The sequence below is a fragment of the Peromyscus eremicus genome, chromosome 15 (assembly GCF_949786415.1).
Source record: "Peromyscus eremicus chromosome 15, PerEre_H2_v1, whole genome shotgun sequence".
In the NCBI taxonomy this organism is placed as follows: domain Eukaryota; kingdom Metazoa; phylum Chordata; class Mammalia; order Rodentia; family Cricetidae; genus Peromyscus; species Peromyscus eremicus.
In genome coordinates, this window is record NC_081431.1 from 31,927,387 (window position 1) to 31,947,020 (window position 19,634).

The 19,634-nt window shown below is 38.6% G+C and overlaps 1 protein-coding gene across 11 annotated transcripts in view; it reads left to right on the forward strand.

Moving 5' to 3' along the window:
- The window catches only part of Prrc2c (proline rich coiled-coil 2C), a 77,940-nt gene that overhangs the window by 42,218 nt on the left and 16,088 nt on the right, over positions 1 to 19,634 (forward strand). For all 11 annotated transcript variants that reach the window (XM_059281080.1, XM_059281076.1, XM_059281077.1 and 8 more), the window contains exons 16-23: positions 1,224 to 3,476; positions 5,647 to 5,855; positions 6,908 to 7,062; positions 7,655 to 8,501; positions 9,693 to 9,778; positions 15,112 to 15,300; positions 15,423 to 15,674; positions 16,869 to 16,961. In XM_059281080.1, the coding sequence (XP_059137063.1) occupies positions 1,224 to 3,476; positions 5,647 to 5,855; positions 6,908 to 7,062; positions 7,655 to 8,501; positions 9,693 to 9,778; positions 15,112 to 15,300; positions 15,423 to 15,674; positions 16,869 to 16,961 (4,084 nt within the window). The remainder of the gene's footprint in view (positions 1 to 1,223; positions 3,477 to 5,646; positions 5,856 to 6,907; positions 7,063 to 7,654; positions 8,502 to 9,692; positions 9,779 to 15,111; positions 15,301 to 15,422; positions 15,675 to 16,868; positions 16,962 to 19,634) is intronic.

Sequence of the window (19,634 nt, forward strand, 5' to 3'; positions counted from 1 at the left end):
TCTGATTTCCACAGATGTACCATGACACAAGCTCTTCCCATCTCTGTCACTGTTTGTGTGTGTGCACACATACATACATACATACATACGTACGTACATACGTACATACATACTACATACATACATACACACATATACACACACATTAAATTTTTTTTTTAAAGATAATTCTCATTTAGGGCTGCGCATGGATCTGATAACCTATTAATGTGCTTCATTTTGTCTTTGGACAATCAATGAGGGCAAACTAGTTGTAAATTAGTTTTTTGGACTGAATTAGATGCTTAAACTTAGTAGATGTTTTAAAACAACTTTTTATAGTACATCATATATTAAAAAAAAGTTTGCCACCTTATATAGTCTGGCATGTGGGTGATAAAATTCCTATATTAGTGAGAAATGATAGACATTTTCAGTCCTTAGAGAAATTAAGACTACAGGTAAAGAGAAATAATAGTTTATAGTGGGGCAGTTGGTGGTGAACTCTAATAATCTACAACCAGAGGGTTGGGGTTTCTTTTATAGGATGTAGTTTAATGATTATGTTGTATAATTATTCATAGTTAACTAGAATAGGCCTGCTTTTGTATATTAGTTAGGAAATTATTTGTCTTAGTGCATCAGAAGTTCACATCTACATGGTCTAAACATTTTTTTTTTGGTTTGTTAAGTTGAGGTTGTAACACCCATTATATAAGTGTACAAGGCAGTATTACTGTATGCAATTACAGCATTTTATAGCAGAGCTATAGAGCTTCATATTGCATGACTAAAACTTGACCCCATTTTTAGAACAGCATTTCCACATTTCAGACTACCTTGAGCCCTCTACTAAACCTCATTCTATATTCTACTTGAATGAGTTTGATTACTTTACATGCACCCTGTAAGTGGAATGGAACAGTTGATGTCTTTGCCACTAGCTCAGACTTTTATCTGTGTTATAGTGTTTACCAGTATTTTTTCTTACTTGTCCCTGAGTAATACTGTCTGTGTGTCATATTTGCTTCATTCACTCAATTTTATAGACATGCTGTGTTCTCTTTGCTAAGCTTTTTATTTGAGAATAACAATGCTCTTTATGGTTAGAGTTCATTGTTTTGTATTTTATTCTTTATAATTTAAAATTGGAAAATTATGGGAATAATGTTGTGGGGTGGGATATATGTACACATGGGAAAGATTGTTTTGTTGGTTATACCTTTGAATTCTCATCATCACAGGCCTGAAACTGCTTTGGACCATGAGCAAATTCCTGCTGCTTATTCTATAGAACATACTCATCTGGAGACTCATTCAAAAACAGATGCTGCTAGAGACTCAGCTGAAACAGAAGGACAAAAGTTTTTAAGCAGATCAGTGGAAGATGTAAGACCTCACCATGCTGATACAAATAATCAGTCTGCTTGTTTTGATGTGAGTGATCAAAAGAGCTTACCTACTCCTCCAGAAGAGCGAATTTCGGCACTAGAAAGTCAGCCTGCCCGGAAAAGAAGTGTTTCTCATGGATCTAACCATGCTCCAAAAGCAGAGGAGCAAAGAAACGAGCCCTCTGTCAGCCTTCCTAAAGTTAGCAGCAGGTGTATTGATCCTAAAGAAACTGTAGAAAAGCCAGAGGAGAAGCCAAGAAAAGATGGCTTTCTGCGATCTTCTGAAGGACCCAAACCAGAGAAAATATACAAATCTAAGTCAGAAACTCGTTGGGGTCCAAGACCAAGCTCCAACAGAAGAGAGGATGGTAATGATAGGCCTGTAAGAAGGTCCGGTCCCATTAAAAAACCTGTGCTTAGAGACATGAAAGAGGAGCGGGAGCAGAGGAAGGAGAAAGAAGGTGAGAAGGTTGAAAAGGTCACTGAAAAAGTTGTTAAAACAGAAAAACCAGAGAAGAAAGAGCTTCCTCTTCCTCTACCACCTCCAACACCAGTTCAGGCACAGTCACTGGCTCCACCACCAGTTCAGCCAGAACCAGAGAAACTACCATCAACAGAACCTTCCGCTTTGGCTCAGAAGCCATCTCAAGAGAGTGAGAAGCCTTTGGAACCTGTGGCTAGTGTCCAGGTCGAGCCTCCGGTTAAAACTGGAAACCAACAAAATGTTGTAGCACCAACAGTCAAAGAAGAAAAGCAGCCTGAGAAAGTCATCCACAAAGACGTTGTTGGGGCAGAACGACCTCGGCCGGATTCTAGAGCACCAGTTAAAAAAGACTCCCCTTTACCAGCTCCTAGGACCTACTGGAAAGAAGCTAGAGAGAGAGAGTGGTTTCCAGACCAAGGCTACAGAGGCAGAGGCAGAGGAGAGTATTACTCCAGGGGTCGAAGCTACAGAGGCTCTTATGGGGGTCGTGGCAGAGGTGGTAGAGGGCACACTCGTGATTATCCTCAGTATAGAGACAGTAAGCCAAGAGCAGAGCATGGCCCTTCAGGACCTCTCAGACAACGAGAAGAAAGTGAAACACGAAGTGAGAGTTCCGATTTTGAGGTCGTTCCCAAAAGACGGCGACAGAGGGGTTCCGAGACTGACACAGACAGTGACGTTCATGAAAGTGCGAGTGACAAGGGTAGTTTAAGCAAAGGCAAATTTCCTAAGAGAGAGGAACGGCCTGAGAACAAAAAACCTATCAAGCCCCAGTCTTTTAAGCCTGAAAACCATGTCCGAATAGACAATAGGCCATTAGAAAACCCTTATATAAGAGATGAAGATAAACCTAAACCAGGTTTCCTTCCTAAAGGAGAGCCTACAAGGAGAGGTAGAGGAGGAACATTCAGACGAGGTGGAAGGGACCCCGGAGGCCGACCATCACGCCCTGCCACCTTAAGAAGGCCTGCTTATCGGGACAATCAGTGGAACCCAAGGCAAGCAGAACCTCCCAAACCTGAAGATGGAGAGCCACCAAGAAGACATGAGCAGTTTATGCCTGTACCCGCAGATAGACGACCTCCAAAGTTTGAGCGAAAATTCGACCCAGCTAGAGAGAGGCCACGAAGGCAACGTCCAACTCGACCACCAAGGCAAGATAAGCCTCCTCGATTTAGACGGCTAAGAGAGAGAGAGGCTGCTTCAAAAACAAGTGAGGTGTTGGTACCTACAAATGGCACAGTTAGTAATGTTGTTCAAGAGCCAGTTCATCCCCCTGGGGACATATCTGGAAATAAGACCCCAGATTTGTCTAATCAGAACTCTTCAGATCAGGCAAATGAGGAATGGGAAACTGCTTCTGAAAGTAGTGATTTCAATGAGAGACGTGAGAGGGATGAAAAAAAAAATGCCGATGTGAGTTCACAAGCAGTTGTAAAGGCTGGCGAGAATGTTCTGCCTCCAAAAAGAGAAATAGCAAAGAGAAGTTTTTCTAGTCAGAGACCTGGGGTTGATCGACAGAATCGTCGTGGCAACAATGGCCCACCCAAATCAGGAAGGAATTTCTCAGGTCCTAGAAATGAAAGAAGAAACGGCCCACCATCAAAAAGTGGAAAGAGAGGGTGAGCACTGTGTTTAATAATTAAAACTTGTGCCTTTAAAAAAGGTAAAAGTAGGAGATGTAGTTGGAAGTTGCACAAGGGGCTAATTAGGTAGAGGAAGAAGACATTGTCCTTCCTGAGTGCTGTTTTCTGTTCTTCAGGTGTAGTGGTCCTTGAGCAGCAGGACTTACGTGTGTGGATCCTCACGTGCTGAGTCACGTCTTCTAAAACAGTTGTCTTGGGAATGTGTCTATAGCTTTGGAAGTACTGGTACAACGAGAAAGAAACATGCAGTTTCTTCATTTGTTAATTGCTCCTGACACTAATGAGGAGCTCTCCTCTTTTCGTTTCTCAAGGGGTGTTCTAAGACTTGAATATGTTACAGACATGTATCCTGGCACTCTGTGCTATTTGCTCAAAAGTCCTTATTGAGTTGTCAACATATACTCCCTTCTGGAGTTATAAAATTTATAATAAATAATGCAACTAGAGAGACCCAGAAAGCAAATTCCTGCCCATCCACCCTGGCTTGGGTGGCCAACATGAGTCCCATGGCATTGGATATTTGTTTATTTTTAGAGTTTTCAGGACTGGGGATATAGTAGCTTAGAACTACATAAAACCAAGTTCAAGGTCATCCTTGACTAGAAAACCTGAGAGATTAGACTCTGCTTCTTTTGAAAAAAAGAAAAAAGAAAGAAAATTTTTTAAAACTATGCTAAGGTTGCCTTTTTCTTTTAAATATGAAAATGTTGGTTAAATGTTAATTAATATTGGTTTCAGTATTAAGGATATGAAGAAAAACCAGAGTATGGGATATTGTAGCATGTACTACACAGTAAGCATTCCTTAGGCAAAATTTCCCAGGTTTGGGTGGGGATGGAGAGATTGCTTAGTGGTTAAGAACTCTGACAGCTCTTCCAGAGGACCCTCAGCACCCATGTGGTAGCTAACAACCCCTTTCTGGGGGGTCCTCCAACTCCCTCTTCTGGTCTCTTTGGGCAGTGCACACATGGACAGACATAAATACAGGCAAAACAAACACCTTGGTGGTCGAATTTCACATAATAGTACTTAAAATTTTGATCTGACTTTTGAGCTGTGTAGATAGCAACAGCTTTAAACTTACAGAAATACCAGTGGATGGTTGTAGTTGCAACAAGAGTTTTGAAGGGCCCATTTGGAAGAAATAAGTAATTCTTCAAGTGTTGGGAGTCATGTCAGGCATTTAGTAATCCTTTATCTTGAGAAATTGTGTGGACTGATAAGAAAATTAATCAGTAAGCCCTTTTTTATCTTGGAACTTATTAAAATAAACCCGAGAATTGTTACGTCAGGGAACAAAAACTAGGAATGTATTTGGCTTATGAAGTGAATTTTTCTGTTAAAGGTGTTTTTAATATGTTTACATCAGTATCTAAAACTCTAAGATATATAGATATATATATGTATGTATATATGCCAAATAGTATAGCATTTAGAGTGCTATTTTAAAATCCTGTTTTCATATAGTGCCCACTTTAGGAGTGGATCTAATCACAGATACGACAGATTTTTTTTTCCTGTATCCATGTTGTAGCTCATTTATAAAATATTGGACAAATGGACACAATAACCTCCTGAGGTTTAGAATTCTAGAATTTAATTATTGGGGAGAACTTCAAAGACCTCTGCTGTATTTGAGATCCTCAGTTTTAGTGAGGTTATGCCTTCAGAGGTGGCTGAGACAGACTGGGCCTTCTTCAGTGCTGGTGTGTCTTAGGTATGACTTTACAAACTGCCGTTGTGGGGCGTTTACCCACCAACCCCACAGTTCCCCAGAGTTTTCTTGAGTGTGAGCAGCAGGAAATATTAGATAGAAGGATTTATTGCGGAGAATATTGCAGAGATAAACAGATAGAAAATAAAGGATAGCCTCAAGAGGGCCTGGAACCTTTTCCAAGGGGCCTCGACTGTCTCTGCCCCAGGGTATTTATAGAGACGCCAAGGGGTAGAGCAAATGACCTCCTCCCTTAGCACAGCCAAGTGCAGACCATCTCAGACACCTGCACTCAGGCCTGTGGTCCTAATCATCCTCTATGCAGACCTGCTGGGTAAAGCCACAAGGAACCCGAAAACGGGCTCCCACATGCCAGGAAGAACATTTTTCTATTGTTGGAGTATGTGAAAATCATCTCATTATTTTCTATAGGCCATTTGATGACCAGTCCTCAGGCACAGCTGGTGTTGACCCTGTCAATGGTAATGCTGCACACCACCAAGAAGGAGCACCTAATGGTGCTGGACAAAAGAATTCCAAGGATGCTACTGGAAAAAAGAGAGAGGACCCCAAACCAGGTCCTAAAAAGACCAAAGAGAAAGTAGATGCTCTCTCACAGTTTGATCTCAACAATTATGCAAGTATGTTATAGATTCCTTTATTTCTTGGTAAATTTAAGCAGATACTATGAAAACATAAGGAAAAAAAGCATTAGACCTTTATGTTAGACATAAAGCTGACTGTGAAATTCTAACTTGGCTTAAACTTTATGAACATTGAGTACAATTTTTGTTAATGATACTCCAGGAAGGTTTCACTGTTCTTCATGGAATTGGGGGTGTAGGTTAAAATTGATCAAACCATTAAAATTGCAAAATGGGCATGAGAAAGCACAGGAAAACATTAAGTGAAGATTTTTAATTAGAACTGAAGCAGTTCTGAACTTTCTTTTTAAAAAGAAAATAAATAAATAAATGGTCAACTGAGTTGTTAGGGTCTAAAAATCCAGGAAGAATCCACCAGGAAGGCCGGGTTCGAGCAAACAGAAAATTTATTGAAAAAGGGTGATACATCAGGGAAGTGGCTGGTATAGAATCTGAAACATGTCCCCAAGACGGGAGAGCAAGCATTTTAAAGGAAAAAACCAAAAGAGGGCAATCCTTCAACTTCAACCAATCATAACAGAACATGGGGAATATGCAATTAGGGACTTTCCATGGTGGCAGACCCCCAGCCTATTAGGAGAATGTTGCCTCTCTCCTCTTTCCAAATACCTTGTGCTCTCTTTACCCTTTTTGTGGTGATGTGAGGTGGATATACTGTTAGTTACAAGAGTTACTTCAGCAGAAGCATTGCAATACCTCTAGTTGGTTTGGCAAGCTACCAAGTAGCTCATGGACAGGTATTCTCAATAAGCTACTGGAATGCTGCCACACACCTGTAATCTCAGCACTTGACAGGTAGAGGCAGGATGATCTGGAGTTCAAGGCCAGCCTCAGCTGTACACGTTTGAGACTGTTGTGGGCTACATGACACTCTGTTTCAAACATGGAGTTTTAGGACTTTTTTTTTTTAAATCTTGTGTATGAAACTTTTTCATTAAGGTGCAATAGCTTTGAAATTTGCTAATCCATTATGGGCCATCTCACAAGGTAAGAAATAAGTTAAACTCTAAAATTTTTTGTGCCTGCAGGTGTTGTTATAATTGATGATCATCCTGAAGTAACTGTAATTGAAGATCCCCAGTCAAATTTGAATGATGATGGCTTTACTGAAGTGGTATCTAAAAAACAGCAAAAGCGGTTACAGGATGAGGAACGCCGAAAGAAGGAAGAACAAGTTGTACAGGTTCAAAGCTCGTCATTTTGTTGCCAGTTCATATGTTGTTTTTCAGAGCATGTTAGCAAATGGTCAGGGTTACTCAGAACGGCATTTGTATTTAGCTAAAGAGTTGAGTGATTTTTATCTTCACACCTGGGAACTCTAGTAGGTAATTTTCAAAATGAGATAATTGCTGTAGCTTGTCTTTTTCCAACAATAGATCTTATGTGTTACTAATTTGTTCCATCGTAGAATTCAGATTGTTTTAAATTTCCTTGGAAATTGAATGGTCACAGTGCACAGATCCAGAAGTGACTTCTTGTCTTTTTTTGGGGGAGGGTTCGGGGGAGGTCAAATTCACTTTAAACTTTGTTAAATATTTCAGATTGCAGGGGAGGGGTGCTTGAGCCTGTATATAAAATTTTTTTTTCTCTTTATTATCTTCTTATAGTTTTAAATCTCATTAGTACCCTGACAGTGTCCAATTTGGAAAATTGAAATAGCCAAGTTAGTACTAGGAAGTTCTAGAAATAATAAGAAGTAGAAATTACTTCTACTTGTGCATTGTTCCTTTGGGCATATTATTGACAACAGAAATGGTTCTGTCCATTTCTTTAAGGTGTGGAACAAAAAAAATGTAAATGAAAAAGGAAGAGGTCAGACTTCTAAACTCCCTCCAAGGTTTGCCAAAAAACAAGCCACAGGGACTCAGCAAGCTCCAGCTCCAACCTCGGCTGCGGTTTCCGTCTCTTCCTCAGCTGCAGTTTTCACATCCCCAGCAGCTTCAGTTCCAGCCTCCACCCCAGCTCCAGTTCTGGTTCTGGCCTCAGCCACTGCTCTAGCTCCAGCCTCCACCCCAGCTCCAGTTCTCCCTTCAAGCCCAACCCCAACCCCAGCTCCAGCTCCAGCCTCAGCTCCTGTTACAGTGTCCACTTCATCCTCAGTCACAGCCTCTTCCTCACCCCAAGTCTCGGTTCCAGCTCCAACTCCTATCCTTGTCTCAGCATCAACTACAGCCTCCGTCCCCATTCTTGCCTCAGCTTCAATTCCTATCCTGGCTTCAGCACTGGCACCAGCTTCAGTTTCTTCCCCAACCCCAGTAGTCTCAGCCCCAGCTGTACCAACTATTTCAACATCAACTGCCCCAGCCTCAGCCCCAGCAGCCTCAGTTCCACTTGCCCCAGCCTCGGCTGCAACCACTGCCCCAGCCCCAGCCCCAGCCCCACCAGTACAAACTCAGACACAGACCCACAAACCAGTCCAGAGTCCACTTCCACCTCCAACACCATCTTCAAAACAGCCACCACCTTCAATTAGATTACCTTCAGCTCAAACATCTAATGGCACAGATTATGTAGCCACAGGAAAATCTATCCAGACTCCACAATCCCATGGTCCTCTAACAGCTGAATTATGGGATAACAAAGTGGCTGCTCCAGCTGTGCTGAATGACATCTCTAAAAAATGTAAGTATGCAACAGAGAGAAGTATTGGGTAGGAAAATATATAGAAACACATTTGTTTTCTATTTTACTTAAAAATTCAGTTAAGCTTTTTTTTCCCCACCTAGCCATCTCGTTTTTCCTAGTAGGGAGCAGTAGTAGCAATTGTTGTTAGTTTCTTTCTTGAAATAGTTTATTTCTAAAATAAGCATAGTTAACAACAACATACTTTTTTTTATATTGAGATTTCATATCACCCTAGTTAGAATGGCTGTTAGAAAAACCAACAAATGATAGTTGAGAAAAAAGGAAACCCTTATACACAACTAGTAAATTAGCTCTGCCAATATGAAAATCAGTATGCAGGTTCTTCAAAAAACTAAAAATACAATTACCATAGGATCCAGCTCTTCCATTCCTGGGTGTATATCTGAAGAGATTTATGTCTCAGTAGAGATGCTCAAGCTTTGGTGTTTATTTAACAGTATTCACAATAGCCAGTATAAGTCATCAGCCCAGACGCCTATTAACAGATAAATTAGTAAAGTTCTAGTATAACACAGTGGAATTTTATTCAGCCAAAAGAAGAATGAATTATGTCATTTGCAGAGAAATGAATGGAAATGGGGATCAACATGTTAAACAAAATAATCCAGATTCACAATAAGTAGTCTGTTTTTCTTTATGTGTGCTTTAGATTGTATGTGAATGGGGGAGGGGAGTGCACACAGGTAAAAGTAAAGAGGAACTACATGGGAGGTAGAAAAGATATGTTGGCCAACAAGAGAGGTATTGGAAGGTTAGAAAGTAAAGCTACGTGTTTCTCTCATGTGAAATGTAAAGTATGTATAAACTTAAGAAAGAGAACCATTTAAGATGAAATGGAAAGAAGGGCACCATAGCATGAAAGGGTAGAACAGCACATGTTTTATGTAGAAAAAGTGATAATATATGTGTGTAACTTACTTATTTTGACATGTAAGAATCTGTTAGCTTGATAAGGCACACACCTTAGAAGACAGGCAAGTCTGAATTCAAGGACGGCCAGAACTACAAGGAGAAACCCAGCTGGGGTTGGGTTAGTGGGGGCAGTGTGAAAAAAAATCTGTGATGTAGAGAATTGTTTTATTGTCAGGCTACCATTGCAACTAAGGATTGAATATTAGACTTCAACATCTGAATTTTAATGGTCACATTTTTCTCGATGACTTTTAGTAGGTCCTATTAGTCCACCACAGCCACCTTCAGTCAGTGCATGGAATAAGCCCTTGACGTCATTTGGATCAGCAACTTCATCGGAGGTGAGAATAGACTTACTGGCATTGATGGAATTAGTGACATATTTTTTTACCAAAATCCCCCCAAGTGCCCACCTTGAGGAGATTTCTACCAGGGTCCAGAACAGATGCTACAAGCAGCTAAGGATACTAATCTGAGGGCTATTCAATGAATCTAGCACACTGAGTTCTTTAGTCCATTCACTTTATTCCAAGTCAGTTCTATCTACACAGTTTCTTTTCTGTTCTCATGCTTAGCTGCTCTCAGTCTCTTCTGCTGTTTTCTCCTCTCTATCTAGTTCTTTCCATCTTCATCCTCATCTTGTTCTTCTCAATCAGTTCCCCTCTCTGCTGTTCTCTCATATCTATCTAGTTATTTCCATCTTTCTTGTTTTCTGTTTCCCCAAGTGTGGAGGGGTGTGTGTGTACGTGTGTGTGTGTGTGTGTGTGTGTGTGTGTACGTGTGTGTGTGTGTGTGTACGTACATACATACATAACCTCCATTCAATAACAACTGTTAGTAAAATCTACAAAATAAACTCTCAGGGACAAGTATTCTGATTAGACTCACACTTGGCAAAAACTTGGTCAGCTTAATTGGTGACTGACAACAGCTGTAGGTTGTAAAAAGTTCTGGTTCTCTCTTAAAGGGATAGCTACAAGGGTTACAAGGAAAGAAATTAAACCAATGAGAGATTTTAGGAAAAGGCAAAGAATACATGTACTATTATATGTGATTAATAATATCCAGACATGGTTAGTCAGCTAACAGCCTTTTCCTGTTAGTCACTGAATCTCAGGACCTATATGTGATTAGTCTACTGAGCCTAAAAGTCTTGCACTAAAAACTGTTACAGAAATAAAAACAAAGTGTTAATTGTTATTTGAATCAGAGTGGGGAGGTGCTAGTGGAGGAAGCTTAGGGCAACATAGGTGCTATCGATCTCTAGAAGGACTAGGATATACCAAAGCCAGATACCTGCACTATCACTTCTAGTTCACTCTAATTCTTCTGAAGAGTTTTGATCCAGCAAGGCCAGGCATGTGCAATTCTGCTCTGTGAAAGTTCTATGAGGACATTTTGTCTGGTCAATATTTACCTTGTCAGTGGCTAAATATAGAGGAGAAGACCTCTAATGGAACAATAGATCTAGTATGAGGCATATTTTAGTATGTTTCTATTCATAAAAATTGTACAGTTAAGTAAGAAACCATCTTCTAGACCATCCACAACTAAGTGTGCCCATAAGATTGAGATGCAGTTGTGAGATTACATGTACACATAACATGAGAATGCACGGTAAATGGGGAGAATCATAGCTGTTATTGCACAAGAAGATTACAACAAGAAACAGCCAATTCATTCAAAAGGCAGTAATTCCATAATGCCTTGCGTGATGATTTCCTCTAACAGAACCCTTAGTTCTGATAGGTTGACCTTCTGAACTCTAGTTGTCACCTGCTGTATACTCCATGGTCTTTGCTACCAGCAGCTCTCAATAGTTTCTAAATAATTTCTCATACTTCATTGTAGCTCATTATTAACCTAGGAGGGCCATTGAAACAGATTAAGCTCATGCCCAGAATTTCTGATCCACTAGGTCTGGGTTGGGTTTTGTACCCAGGTGATATTAATGCTACTGGTCCTCTATATTTACAAGTTGTTTTTTCACCTTTAGCTAAAGGTTAAACATTTGTTTTCATTCTGATATCCAGAAAAGACCTTGTGGTACAGACCGTAATAGAGTCACTATTTTCCAGGCTCTCCTCGTATTCATATATAATAGGATAATTACAATTTACAGGTTACTGTTCTGTCATTTCTCACTATGTGCAGTATTGGTAAATGATGTTTTTGTCGGTGCCCATTCTCCCTTCTAAGTTTGCAAAACTAGTGCTGAAGATAGAACAAAAGACACTGTCCTCGTGGGGCTTCCGTTATAGTGTACGGAGAAATCGACAGTAATTCTGTTTAATGAGGAGACTAGGCAAGGATTTTGTCAAAGTAGATGGAAGTAATTTAAAGTGGCCAAGAGATTCTACCTCTGTGCTATTTGAATAAAGATTTGGAGGCGATACAGAGAGTAGGCTAGTCAAATATCTGAGGAAAAAAAGGTCAGTTCTCAGTTCAGGGAATAGCAGTTATGAAAGTCATGAGGCAAGAACAAATCTGGTGTATTCAGAGTAGTCAGAGAAGTCCATTGGCTGGAGTGAACAAAGAACAGAGTTGAGAGGTTATAGGGGCTTTGGAAGACATGGGAGACTGTTGGAGGGTGTCATGGATGCAAAGGAGTGACAGGGCATGACTATAGATTGTTCTGTTAGGAATTGTGTGGATGAGAGGGCAAGGGAGTTAAAATGACAGTAGTCAAATGATAAACCAAAGAAATGTCATTAAAGGTCATTGAGCTTATGTGATAAATGTACAATGTCAGGAAAAGGAGAGCTATTGGTGTGAACAGGAAGAAAGAAAAAAATTCCCATCAGTTTCAAATGAGTAGCTACACAAGAATCAGAATTAGTGATGAGAATAAGAAGTTCATATAGCTACATCTAAGATGTTATTGCCTGGGCACAAGTGTTAAGAGTTCTTACTGCTCTTGCAGAGGGCTCAAGTTTGGCTCCCAGCACCCACATCAGGTGGATCAGAGTTTCTTGGAATTCCAGTTCTAGGGAGATCTGATTGATGTCTCTGGCATCCATGGACACTGGTATTCAGGTGTACTTACCTACCCACACATGCATAAGCATATGATTTAAGTGAAAATGTCAATTTAGCTGGCTCTTAAGAGTCTGTAGGTCAGAAGAGAGTCTGATTTGAAGATTTATTTGGGAAGTCATTAACATATCAGCATGCAAAGCAATGAGGTTGGATAAAAGGTAAAAATGAATTATGAAGATAGAAAATGGGAAAAAATGAAAAATAAGTGAGGCTTTCCCCCTCAGAAATGTGGGAGGTGTAGCTGTCAACTGATTGGAGAGGCATCTGAAAAGAGGGGGTGGATCAAATGTGTCAGATGCTGCTGATAGAAGAAGTAGTACCTGTGCTGAATTGACAGTTGAAATTAATGCTGTAGGGCCACTGGTGACATTGACATGAATACCTGTTAGAATAAAATTAAGAGAAAATGAGGTGAATAGAGCTTCAGGGTACAGCCATGTGCTGCATAAGAATTTTATAATCAGAATGTCTTTTTTGGACCACCAATGTCATGTTGTGCACATAAGGCATTATCTGGTGGCTAGTCTTAGTTTTAGTATACCTTGATACTTGCAGAACAAAACAATTGTCTTGTGATGTATTCCTCCTAATGTGCCCTGTATGTAATGTACAGTAACACAGTGGGGATAAGACATGCAGAAAATTGGGGAAGTAAATAGGATGTAGTGGTTTCGGTTTGTTTTTTCTTTACGGAAGTCTGTTACCCTATCTGCCTTTCCTTTTTTCTAACATGACAGGTCTGGAGTAGGCTTCATCATCTATTTTGGTATTAAAGTTCTTTGGAGACCTCTTTAATAACTCAAGTCACTGTATTTCTATATAAGAGCCTCCGTTTAGTATCTGTTGTTGGTATTAGCATTATTAGGATTCATCATAGAGTGCATTTCTTACAGTAAGTTTATTCATACTGATACGAAAAGGTTCAGTATGGAAAAATTTGTTTGGTTGATTGGCTGCAGAAATTGTCTTGCAGGCATTCTGCAACTGTATGTTTTGCTAGTATCTTGTTTATCTCCCACACTTTGCTTCTCACCATCTTCACATTCTTTGCAATTTCCAGCTGGAAACTGCTTTCTGAGAGAAAGCTGTTCCTTTACCTTGAAATTTTTATGTTAGCAAAATTGGCATTTCAGACATTGGAGAGAATTCTCTGATGTCTTTCCATTATGTTTTGTTTGAGTATACATGTGTGTGTATGTGCATGTGGAGATCAGTGGTCATCCTGAAGTATCATTCCTCAGGAGTCATCAACATTGCATTTTGAGCCACTATCTCTGACCAGAATGTGAGGCTGATTAGACTAAGCTGGCTGGCCCTTGAAGCCCGGGGATCTACCTTCCACCTGTCTATTGATGGGATTTCAAGTACATCCCAGTCCAAGCCCACTTGGCTTTCTACATGGGTGCTGTGATCAAGACCCATAGGTTTTTTGTTTTGTTCTGGTTTTTTTGTTTGTTTGTTTGTTTTTGTTTTTTGTTTTTGTTTTTTTTAAGATGTATGTGTGGGTATGTGTGCAGTTGTGGGTACCCAAAAGAGGCCAGAAGCATCCACTACCATGGAGCTGTAGTGTCCGTCAGCTTTGAGCCGACTGACCTGGGTACTGGGAACCAAACATGGATCAGTCTGTACGAGGAGCCCTCTATCAGGCCCTGTTAATAGTCCTTGCTTATTTCTTCGGTTAGCTTAGAGAACTCAAAACAGGTATTCTCTTATAGTTACTATTGGTCATTTTCTATTCATTCAACTACATATGAGGTTGTAATTTCTACATCATTAGTCATTTTCATTTGTAAATTACTGTACCATTCTCCCTTAATGACTGAAGAACACTCTAACTTCCTATAGAAATTTCAACATTGACTAAAATAAAATTTTATTCTAACTTACAACAGTTTTGTCTAGACTTAAGTGACAAGTCATTTGGCACCCATAGTATAATTAGCCACACTAAGTTCAGTAAGGTCAGAAATAATGTGGAAGTAGCAATTTATAAGTTACTGTAACTGCTTCATGAATCTAGCCTCCTGCATGCCCTCTTCCATCACTGTCAACTGTTGTGCTCTGGCCTCACTCACCTTTTGTGCTATTAACTTCTACATTAGCTGTTCCAGTTTTTCTGAGACACTTTCTATTGGTATTCCTTTCCAGTATGTTTTGCTCAGGAATTTCCTCTATTCTAAAGGGCCATTTGCTTATTTCTGTCTTAGCTTTTCGTAATATCCCCTATCCAACTTTTTGGCCCTTCATTTTACCCAAGAAAATCCAAATGATATTGCCTAGCACAAAGAATATGTTCAGAAAATTAGTGTTTTAATTAGTGGCTTGATTCCATGGGTGTACATATCACCTCACCATTCACATAGTACTTTATTGGGTTTTTTATTTAGGTTACTCTCAAAGCAGACTTCCAAGAAATTGTTGATACTGATAGTTACTATCTTACTTTTCCATTTATACCTTTGGCATTTATTGATTTTACATTTGTTTTAATGATGGCATAACTTGAAGCTTTTTTCTTGATTTTTCTCATCACAGAGCTAGCTAGGACTTTGAACATTTAAACTGTATACATATTTCAGTGAAGTCTGAACTTTGTTTACTGTGATATACCAAATGTTAAACATTATTTTATTAGGGAACAAGAAATGGTCAAGAGAATGGTGTGGAAATTGGAATTGACACAATTCAGTTTGGTGCTCCAGCTTCAAATGGGAATGAAAATGAGGTGGTTCCTGTGCTTTCAGAAAAACCAACCGACAAAGTTCCTGAACCTAAAGAGCAGCGTCAGAAACAGCCACGGGCAGGGCCTATTAAAGCTCAGAAGGTGAGTACTGTTCATAAGGGAGATGTGATTCTGAAATGGACAAAGAAAATGATTTTTAAATTGGATTTAATGTTTCATAAATCTTTCGCTATAATGAAGTGTGTCATAAACGTTGACTTTAGCTTCCAGATTTGAGTCTGGTAGAAAACAAAGAACATAAACCTGGTCCCATTGGAAAGGAGCGATCATTAAAAAATAGAAAAGTGAAAGATGCCCAACAGGCAGAGCCAGAAGGACAGGAGAAACCCAGCCCAGCTGTGGTCAGAAGCACAGACCCTGGAGCAGCAAAAGAAGCCAAAGCCGTCTCAGAGATGTCTGCTGACATCGGAGCAATGATCTCGGTGTCGTCTGCAGAGTACGGCACTGGTGCAAAGGTAGGCAGCATGCCCTGGTGCAGAGTGAGTGGCAGGAACATCAGTAATGTACTTGTTATGCTGAGCATTGTATTATGCTGGTTGTTCTTTAGCAAGCTTTCATATTTTGTGAGATACCCATATGATATAAATGTCTCTGCAAAAAAGTTTCATTTTTGTAGAAGTTTGTATTTTGTTGAATGGGCTTAAATAGAAAACTATAAGATCAGAATTATTTCCCTTGAGTTTGTAAGCATTTCAAAGATGTCTCTGTCTAGTATAGCTTTATCTGGCCTTCTATTATAATTCTAAATTTAAAAAAGGGACACGCTTGAAACAAATTACTGTTTCTGTGGTTGAACACTAAAAATATTGACTTGGCTTTTGGTTTCCACATTGAATGAAAGATGTGTATCTTTTAAAATACAATCGGCTCCTTTATGTCTCTGAGTTCAGGATTCCCGAACTCAAATCTGGATCAAAAATACTCTCCCTGAAAAATAGGGGGTGGTTGTTGTTGTTATTATTGTTAGGAAGTTTTGCTTGTTTGTTTTGTTTTGTTGTCTTTAAACTATTATATCCAGTAATAGAACATTTTGTTGTATTACATGTTGTTAGTAATGTAGAAAAGATGGTAGTTTGTGTAGAGATACTGTAACATTTTATGTAAAAGACTCCAACATCCACTTGTCTGCAAGCCCAGTATGTGACTAGATGTGCCTGTAAAGGCAAGTTATGGAAAGTGACTGGGAACACATACTTGTTTTTATCTGGAGACATATATTGCTTGAAAATGAAGGAAGAAGTGATATTTTATGTTCATTTTTTTAATAGTTTTCTTTTTTAATTGTCATACACCTTTAATTCTTCATGTAAGTAGGAACTAAAACAGTCCTACTTTACCATATCCAAAGAAGAGATTCTCAATAATAAATAAGATAATAACTCACAAATATTTAATCTTGTTGATAGCCTCCTACTTAGTGCTGTGAAATACATTTTAAATATGTGCAAAAGTCTAGCAGCAATTGAGATATTGTTCCTTGAAGGTACCATGCTTTATTGGCCTTCTATTAGTAGGTGGATTGAAATTTAGGGCATAAAGTTTTATGATCTCTTTCCTTCCAAAACAGCTTTACCTCTATTCTATTAAACTGTCAAAAGGTGACCTATAAGTTCGGCTTTAAAAGGACTTTTTCTGTTACTCCTCCACAGGAGTCTGTAACAGACTATACTACACCTTCTTCTTCTCTGCCTAACACTGTGTCTACTAATAATGCAAAGATGGAGGATACTTTGGTTAATAATGTAAGTAATCAGAGATTTGACGGGTTTGGATAGAAACCTGGCTGTCATCTAATACATTGTCTTGTCTTATATACACTGTCATGACCAATATTGGACTCTTAACAGGGAATGAGTTGATAGTAAGTTTGTGTTTATGAGCACTGTAGTAAATATGCCTACTAAAATCAAAGTCGTCATCGTCTCCCCCGCCCCCCAAAAAAAAAAGTCAGCAGCTTTTTAAGACCAAGACTTGTGTTAAGGCTTGTTTTTTTTTTTTTTTTTTTTTTTTTTTTAAATGGGCATTCATCCTATTAACCTAGTTTGGTAAAAAGTGTTGGGTTTTCCCTTATATACTACAGTTAATTTTATTTGGTAAGTAATTTGGTTCACAAATGAGATTTTTTTTAATGGTGCAATGAAGCTGTACTCATTTAAGGTCATTAGAATAAAAGAAACTGTTTCCAAAGAATTAAGCATTTCTTTTGAAATTTAAATACATAGACCAGGCTTTGCCAGCATTCCTTTTATGAAAATTGATCTATAATATGTACATAAATATTCCAAATTTTCTTAAATTCTCTAGTGTTAGGTGATGTTATGTGGCAAATTAAGCCTTAGTTAACCAGGGACGAGATTATAATTGGATGTTTTAAGTCAGTACAATATATCGTTTTGCCTAGTTCACTATAGATGAGAAAATACTCTAAATATGCTAACTTGCTGTGGTCACATGCACAGTATAATTTTGGACATCTGAAAGTTTCTTGTATGTTCCTCACTTTATAAGGGAGAAATTTGGTCATCTGATCTCCCTTTTAAATATAAATTTCTATAATAATCAAAAGCTATCGTATTTAAATGTTGATTTTCTTTCCAAAAATACTTTTATAGCTACAATTAAAATTTTCTTCAAAAGGACTTAATCATTTTCAGTATAAAAATCTTGATTTTTGTCTTATATTTTTCCCCTCATGCTGTCTATTCGTCCCTCTAGCATCAAGTATGTGGAATTTTAGAAAGGTGAGCTACATTAGGGGTCAGTTCATTAAAATGATAGTCAAATCAAAGCATTTGCACTACATAGCTGAGGAAAAGGAATAGAGAGGAATGAGTTGTACTTGATATTGAGAACTTGATTAACTTGTCCAGTTTGTAGAAGTTGTAAGGTTGCTTCATGCACCAGACCCTGGAACCTACCACTCCCCTCTCCACCTTTATGAGAGAATTTCCTATATAATAGGAAACTTAGAAAAAAGAGCTGTTTGTTGAGTTTCCACTGCTAGATGATGAGCCAGTAACATTACAGTAAAGTTCATGAGTTTATGCTTTAATTGTGCCATCTTTTCTTATTAAAACAAGAAAAAAAATATTTGTAAGATGTCACTTTTTCAGCTGAGCTGTGGTGATGCGCACCTTTAACCCCAGCACTCAGGAGGCAGAGGTAGGCAGATACTCGAAGTTCGAGGCCAGACTGATCTACAGAGTGAATTTCAAGGTAGCCAGGACTACATAGAGAAACCCTGTCTTGGGGCGGGGGGATCACTTTTTTTTAGAAAGTGTTTGATGCTCTCTGCTGATCTATGATCTGAAATATAATTGGATAAATGTAAATTTTATAATTCTCTAAACCTATAACATTTTGTCACTTGAAAATATATACAGAGATGAGCACTTCATTAGTCTCCATTTGCTCCTAAGGACAATTAGCATGTGACTTTGTACACTGACAACTACTTTGAAGGAAGAAATCCAGTCTTGTGTATATGTGAATAATCTACATTATATATTAGTAATATATCTAAGGCGTTTATAAAAGCAAAAACATAATTTAGGTTAGGGCTGTTGAGCATTCAGTTTAGATGACTTCAGTGTTGCTTCCATGGGCCAAGTGTGTAGGTTTATTTCTGTTGAGACTTAATATAGGCTTTTTTTTTTTTTTTTTAAAGTATATTTATGTGTATATGTATGAGCTTGAGTGAGTTTATGTGCACCACTTGCTTGCAGGAGTCCCCAGAGGTCAGAAAAAGATGTTAGATAATCTGGAACTGTATTGTTGTGAGGCACCAGGAACTAAATCTGGGTCCTCTGTAAAAGCAGTAAGCACACTGAGGCATTTCTCCAGCCCCAGTATAGGCTTTTCAAATCAATGTCTTAACTTGTGTAGTAGCTCGTATTATCCAGTATTAAAATCATTGTGTATTTTAAATGTCCCACAGAGTTAAGTACAGGTGACTTTTTTTTATTACTGTAGTTTAGCTAGTTTCAAGATTTATTAAAGAATCTTTGTTAACTAATAAATGTTTTTGAGAGATCTCCATTAGAGATAGTCCATAGTATCTCTGTGTGATTTTTTTTTTAAATCTGAAATCACCCCAAGCAATTTTTTTCTGAATAAATGAGTGAATCATCAAAAACAAACATAAAGCAGTACACATAGTAAAATTACAAGATCTAGGGACTAATGAGGTTAAAAAAAAAATGCAGATTGTGCATAATAGCTAAAGTTTCTAATAGTATTTGCTGTAGTCCTCTCCTTACACAATAGAACGATTTGATGTGATGAGGTAAGGGTGGATTCCATACTTGGCTCCAGAGGTTGCTCTTGTTCTTGAATCTAGGTATAAAGAGGCTGATTGTATTGTTGGAAATAGGTTTTCTACCTTTGCATTGTTAGGTTAAATACTCAGGATAAGA